General features: G+C 33.3%; 1 protein-coding gene across 1 annotated transcript in view; it reads right to left on the reverse strand.

The window, feature by feature from the left end:
* The window catches only part of ERBIN (erbb2 interacting protein), a 161,772-nt gene that overhangs the window by 52,600 nt on the left and 101,791 nt on the right, over positions 1–7,381 (reverse strand). Inside the window, exons 8-13 of the mRNA XM_045285234.1 lie at positions 7,295–7,369; positions 6,566–6,710; positions 5,720–5,792; positions 5,284–5,413; positions 4,543–4,658; positions 3,228–3,297 (exon numbers count right to left, since the gene is read on the reverse strand). Coding sequence (XP_045141169.1) covers positions 3,228–3,297; positions 4,543–4,658; positions 5,284–5,413; positions 5,720–5,792; positions 6,566–6,710; positions 7,295–7,369 — 609 coding nt within the window. The remainder of the gene's footprint in view (positions 1–3,227; positions 3,298–4,542; positions 4,659–5,283; positions 5,414–5,719; positions 5,793–6,565; positions 6,711–7,294; positions 7,370–7,381) is intronic.

Below are 7,381 nucleotides of genomic sequence, written 5' to 3' on the forward strand. Positions count from 1 at the left end.
AAAAAAATAATAATCGAGAAACCCGAAAGTTAAGAAACCACCCTCTAGGAATGACATTAAGAGTCCAACATTTCCTAGTCTAATGTTATTGACTATACTCTGTCTCAAGTTAACATTTCCCACAGCATAGGACTGCGGTTCCTGAGCCATATTAGGCTCGTTTGTACATGTGATTTTGAAGTAAAACTGAAAAAATTTAAGTTATTCAGATATTAATTATTTCAGTTGTTTGTAAAAATATATTTATGGTTCTCGGATAATTTTTTAATTGTTTTGAGGGACAGGATTGGCTCTTCAGTCTCAAAAGTTTGCCTGATCCTTGGCCTAGATCAAAAGGTACCCAACATATTTGACCTACCACCTCCTTTCCAGGAAAAAAAAAGAAGAAACAGTACCTGCTAGCAATTGAAAACTTCTTTCCGTACTATAGCTCTTAGTCCGGAATAAAGTGTATCTGCTTTGGAACACCTGCATTACTACAGCACCTCCCTCAGTATCATCCACTTTGGGAAACATTGGTCTAGAGTAGTACAATGTTTTCCAATTCGACTTTCCCTGCCTTCATATTTGGCATCATCCATCTTTTAAGATATAGCCACATGGTTTTTCTAAAATATATCTGAACATACCATTTGTCCATTCAAATGTTAAACTGGCTCCTTTTCCTTATAGAGGGGCTGAAAAATATGTACCATAAAGATTACCTGCTCTTCTCCTTATATTCATGGCAGGTGTGTGTAACTATTCATGACTAGAATGACTGGATGCCCATCTTACACACTGTTCTAACGATAACTGTCACAATATGTCAATATTCTTTTAAGTTGTGTTGTTTGCTTCCCTGATCCTTTATTATCTCATCTTTGCTTTAAAGACATTGTTCTCAGATAGATGGTTTAATAAGGCACCGATCTTACTGGTAATAATAGCTCTGATTGTATGTGTTGCTGTTATTTGCTAGAAGATGGTAGAGGAAAGGCTTGATTCTATCTAAGTTCAAGAGTGTCTCAGGGAGTTCATTTTACATCTACTGAATCAGGTCTTCATTCCCGTTATCCCACTGAAATTGCTCTATGTCAGGGCCAGCAATTGCCTGCCTTTAATTTGGACACCAATGGACAATAGTAGTCTCACCTATCAGCTGCACCTGAGTTCCTTCAGAAGTCTTTCTCATTCTCCTTTCTATCCTTGGGTTCAATTTTTGGTTCTTTTTTTCTTTTCAATCTCCTTAGGTATCTCATCTACTTACAGTGTTTTAAATTCCTTCTTTGTAAAACATTGCTCCCCAAATTTATAGCTCCCATCAACAGCCAAATGCCAAACTTATATAGGCAACTGCAGATACCATATTCCTACCTTATTAATATATAATAAACATAAAAAATATATAATAAACTTATTTTTTTAAAAACCCTCCTGATATTAACCCCACCCAAACTTGTACTCTCCTCTGTTTTCCCTGTCTCAGAAAACAGTAACTCAAATATTCTGCTTGCTTGAGCTAAAAAAGAGCCCAAGCAGTACAGTTGTTATGTGTTGGGCTGAGATTTTTAAGGTCAGCAGTTCAAACCCGCCAGCTGTTCCTTAGGAGAAAAGAAGGGGCTTTCTATTTCTGTAAAGGATTACAGTCACAGAAACACACAGGGGCAGTTAGTTCTACCCTGTCCCAAAGGGTCATCTAGTAGTTGGCTTCAATTTGATGGCAGTAAAATTATTTTTTTGTTTCGTTTTGAGATAAGAGCCTAGGAGTCATAGCTGATTGTTTCTCTTAAGTTCCACATTTCGTCTTATCAGTAATTTCCACTAGTAAAATCTTAAAAATACACCCCGAATCCACTATTATTACACTAATTGAAGCCTGCTAACATCTTTCTTCTGGAACAATAATAGTATCTATGCTTCGCATCTCGAGTTTCCCACTCTTACCTTCAGCAGCCATCGTTTATTATTCACATACCAGTCAGGATGATCTTTTAAAAATAACTCTAATCTTAACCATTCCCTGATTGAAACAGTCCAACTGAGAATGAGCCCATCTAACCCAGAGTGAAATTCCAAGTACTACATTCTGTACAAGGCAATAAATGACCTGGTTCCAGCTTTCGTCTCTGATTTATTCTGCCCCTTGCTCATTACACAGCAATCGACTGCTTTTTTATTTAAACCCCAAACATACCATATTAGGGCCTTTACACCGAAAATTTCACCAAATGTTCAATCCTGCCACTCATGCTCTACCATTTCCTCGTCACCCTACTTACAACTGGAGATCTACTCCAACCCTACTACCCTTACATTTCCTAGCACTTACCACCACCTGAAACTTCATTTTACATATTTACTCTCTCTCGCCCATGAGAATGTCATGTAAACTCAGTGCGAACAAAACTCAATTTCTTCCCCAATTTATCCCAGTTTCCCAAAACAGTTAAAGCCTGTTGTGTATGTCAGGTGAAAAAAGTTCCTGGAATCGCTTAATTTTTTAGAAAAACTTCTTAAGGACTGTGAAAGGGCCCAATTAGAAACAAAACTGACTGATAACTCCCTTCACCCACTTTCTGTTGTTCATCCCCCAGGCAGGGGGTTATATGTAGATCATTGTGATCATTTCCCCTTCCTGCCCCACCTTTCCCTTACGCTCCTGGTATGCCTACTCTCATTATTGGTGGGGGGTTTACCGGTCAGTGTAAGACATGAAAAAATAATAATTTATAAATTATCAAGGGTTCGTGAGGAAGGATGAGTAGTGGGGGGGAATGAGGAGCTAATACCAAGGGCTCAAGTAGAAAGAAAATGTTTTGAAAATGATGATGGCAACAAATGTGTTTGAAACAAAATGTATGCATGTATGGTTAATAGTTGTATGAGCCCCCAATAAAATGACTAAAAAACAGAAACACAATTAAATAATCATATATGCCTTACAAGATCACCAAAAACTTATTAAGGGTAAGGAGTTCTGAGTCTGATTCCCCATTCTTTTTACAGATTTAGGAGTAATCCGACAAATCTAACAGAATTTGTCTTTATGAGTCTACCACTGCTTCATGAAAATGATTTGCTTCTATATATTTATTAAGATTTTCTTTGCACACATTTTACAAAAATACAAAAATTTTACATGCGTATCATAGCATAACGATTTTTAAATGTCCCTATGTAAATTAGAACACACAATTATATAATAAATCTGGAATTCCAGTCATTTACAAAGTAAGACTGCCTACCTGATTATCTGAGAGCCACATAGCAGTCAATTGCTGTAGCTTTGTAAAGCTAAAGGGCAAATTCTTTAATCTGTAAGGGGGAAAATACAAGTAAAAATTAAACATTAAAATGAAAAAGACTTAAAACTATTTGAGAGTTAACAATAATGTCCTTTCAAAATAATGCTATATTCTCGTATGAGGAAAAAGACAAAATCAGCTACTTCAAGAGAAAATCCAAATATTGACCTCTGTATAAGACAAGAAATAAGACTTTTTGGATTTGAAAATTTTTTCAGATGACTCAATTCAGCTCTTAATAAAATGGGTACTCAAATAACCTTCACAAAGTTGTCTGTTTAAAGAAAAAACATAATAAATTGACTGCCTTAGAGCAAAGCCTGGGATACATTAAGAAATGTGTCATAAAACTGTCTTGGCTATTTTATTTGTATTCAGAGAGGGAAAAACTTACAGGAAGCAATGCGCTATAGTTTCTGGTGAGTCAGTATTTTCATACACAAGGTTATCCTAAGGTGATAATGAGTGAAAACAAGTAACATACGCTCTAAAATGACACTGTATTTAAAAGTCTATGTAACTCAACCCTACTATCAAATCACCATCAACTCTTTTCTATGCTTATCTTCCACATCAATCTGTATTAGCTACAGAGCTATAGTCAATGAGTAGAAAACGCAAGCTGGTACAGGGATTAACAAAGAAAAGCAGTGTTGTTGTTTTTTTAAGTAAGCAGAAGTCAGGAGATGTACTAGTTAGAAAACTGAATTTCAAATCAAAGCTCTACTTTATAAGGTGCCTGACCTTGTGTGAGTCACCTAATTAAGTCAAATTTTCTCCTTCATGAAATGGAATGACCTATCATATTACTCCATGGAGATGTTTTAAAGATTGCATAGATATCATGTACATATTTACAGAACAGAATGTAAATATGCTCTATTTATATGGTTTTATCATTCTCACTAGTACATTTATTTCAGGGAAAATTATTGACATTCTATGTAACTTCAACATTGGTTGAATTTAGCAATCCAATTTATTTATTTACTCGGGATTTTGGCCTGATTGCCCAAGCTATGTGAGTGAATGCTTAACTGTACCTCTACCCAGAACATTATAAGCAATACATTAGATTCAAAGCTGTTTTGTTCAACAGCAAAACAGGTTGCTACAAGGAGAGAATAAAAACTGTATTGCTGAAGTCAACCCAAAATGGAACATGTAATTAAAAAGGAGGGGATAAAAGCATTAGACTTTATATCATACATTCAAGCAATGTCTTCTATAAACCAAATGATTAAGTAATACAAACCTATTGTCACTTAAATTAATGACTTTTAATTTTTGCATATCACCCATTTCCTCTGGAAGTGTCTCAAGTTTATTAGAATGAAGAAACAGCACAGTTATATTTTTCCAATTCCCAATCTGAAAGAGAAACAAAATTAAGGATGAAATATTTTTGTTTATTGTATAGCTGTGTTCACTGCAGTATTCACAATAACATAAAAGTGAGAAAAAAAACCAAAGGCAAACAAAAAGTAAAGGAAATTTTTAAAAAAAGGAAAAATAAAAAAAACCTGAAGTGTTACGACATAGATGAACCATGAAAACTTTATGCGGAGTCAATAACAGACACAAAAGATCAAATAATGTATAACCTCAATCAAATGAAACACCTAAAATGCAAGCAGAGACAAAAGTTTTAAAGGTGGTTTACCAGAGGCTGAGAGAAGGACAAATGGGAGAAAATACATGGATACAAAATAACCATGATAAAAATGCTATTTGGCCTTTTGAACAGTATTTGTATATTTTAAAAACTATTCTTTGCTTTTGTAAAATGAATTTAATTTTTACTTTTTAATTATCTTTCATGTACAAATCATCTAGCTACCTCTTCTACATTTAAACTAATTATTATTCTAAAATTACCCAGTAACAGATTAAATTACATCTGAAAGAAAAATAAACAAAATCAAACTGGATAGCTATAATTTTAATAATTAGAAAATGATGAGAAAGTAGAAAGAAAAAAATTGAATTCTCATACCTCTGGTGGTAACTGTTGTAAATAATTATGATCCGCAGCAAAAGTTCTTATATTAGTAAGCTGTCCAATAGATGAAGGCAAAGCTTCAACTTCATTAAAACTACAATCGAGTTCATCTATTGATGTTAACCTTTAGTTAAAAAATAAACTAACATTATTAAGTTTTTATGTATAATCCAAAAGATTAAGAACACATGAACATTTGACCTTGGTTTTAGTAATTCTCACTAACCTAAACTTAGCAATAATAAACAGGTCTGCCTATCTTTATTGTAAATATGCCAATCTGTATGCAAATTCTCATTTAAACATTTATGAAATCCTCTCTAGATTATTTAATGCAATTATCTGAATATATGTATGTACAGATGCATGCACACATATGACATGCTGAGCTGAGGGCAAAATCTTTAAGTTTAACTCATAAAATGCTTACCCTCCTATAGAATCTGGTAAATACATTAGTTGGTTTTCATCTATTTTAAGAGTAGTGACATTCTTCAAAGAACCTACAGAGGAAAAAAACAACAGAAACTTTCAACAAAAGCAAATATACCAGGTCAACATGAACACCTTTGACATGAATCAGAAATAACTTTCCTGACCAACATACCTAAGAGACATCATCCCAATCCCATCACTCTCTAGGTCTTTATCCTACACTTTTCACCAACATTGACCACCTCTGGGCATATCGTAAATGTCTAGTAATGTAAAGTTCACGGCACTATGGACTTTGTGTCAGCTTTCACGGCTGTAACCCCACTCCTAGAGCAATGTCACAGCACAGACAAGATGCACACAACCCAAACCAATACATTAAATAAACAGTTAGTTTGAAAGTAGTTTACACAAGGAACTATCATTATTTTACATGTAATAAATATTAAAATTAATTTTTATTTAAAATAGAAAGGTTAAATTAGAGAAGATAATTCCTAATTACTGTACATACTTGAGTGTAAGCCGACCTGAATATCAAAGCACCTAATTTTACCATAAAAACTGCATGAAAAACTCAGCTTATACACAAGTATATATGGTAATTTGCAAAATCAAACCTTAGACTAAAAAACAGTGCAACTCAAGAATTTTTTTTAAAGAGTGAAATTAACTATACAAATATAAAGTATAAAGCCCTCAGAGGAGTGGCTCAATTTAGACTATTATTTTCTTTTATACTATAATAAAAATAGGCTTGAAAAAAGATACCAAATACAGGCTAAATTCTAGCTTTTACAGTAATAAAAACTAATGATATGTATTTGAAAGCAATACAAACCAATAGTCTCAGGCAATTGTTGAAGTGAATTGCTTGATAATAGGAGGTCTTGAAGGTTTTCACATCCTGAAATTCCTTCTTCAACAATTTCAATATTGTTCTTAGAAACATCCAAATATTTGAGCTGCTTCAAACTACCAATAAACTGTAAGTAAAAAAGGGAAATCTAGTAGTTCCATTAATAGACCTAATACAAATTACAACACATAATTCAATGTTCTTATGAGAAAAAACTAAAAAAAAAAGTTTTTCATTATAATGCATTCAGTAATAAAAGCTAAGAGTTCCTACTCATTTTTGCAGAACAGTGTACTTTTCTTTGAGAACTCAGCTACCCATCATCTGCAAGGAAAATAACAAATATGGGGATTCTCATGACTTCTTTAGAATTAAGAATGTACAATTGTCAGTTGAGAAGTATGTGAAAATTTCCTATTTTAGCAATTCCCTAAGAAAACTGGATTAGAATATGAGGCCAACTGCTAGGGCTGATAAAGACACAGTATACAGTATCAAAAAAAAATAATTAGACAGTTTATTTAGGAAAATTTCTGCTTTTAATCAAGAATCTACATGCTCTTAACATAAAAGTAATTTGCCTACATTTAAGAATCTTTTTTTTTTTTTTACATTTAAGAATCTTAATAAAATATTTTGTTACTAATTAAAAACCATAGAACTGTCAAAGGAAGACAGTAAGTGAAATCCTTTAATATTTGATATACATACCCCTGGAATAAAAGTCAGTCTATTACCATCCATCCAAAATTCTTTTAATCCACTCAGCTGCTCAAGTACTTCTGGCTGTTTGCATAG

Source organism: Echinops telfairi, unplaced genomic scaffold, assembly GCF_000313985.2.
Source record: "Echinops telfairi isolate 266 unplaced genomic scaffold, ASM31398v2 ScPeMD7_7469;HRSCAF=8507_1, whole genome shotgun sequence".
Classification (NCBI taxonomy): domain Eukaryota; kingdom Metazoa; phylum Chordata; class Mammalia; order Afrosoricida; family Tenrecidae; genus Echinops; species Echinops telfairi.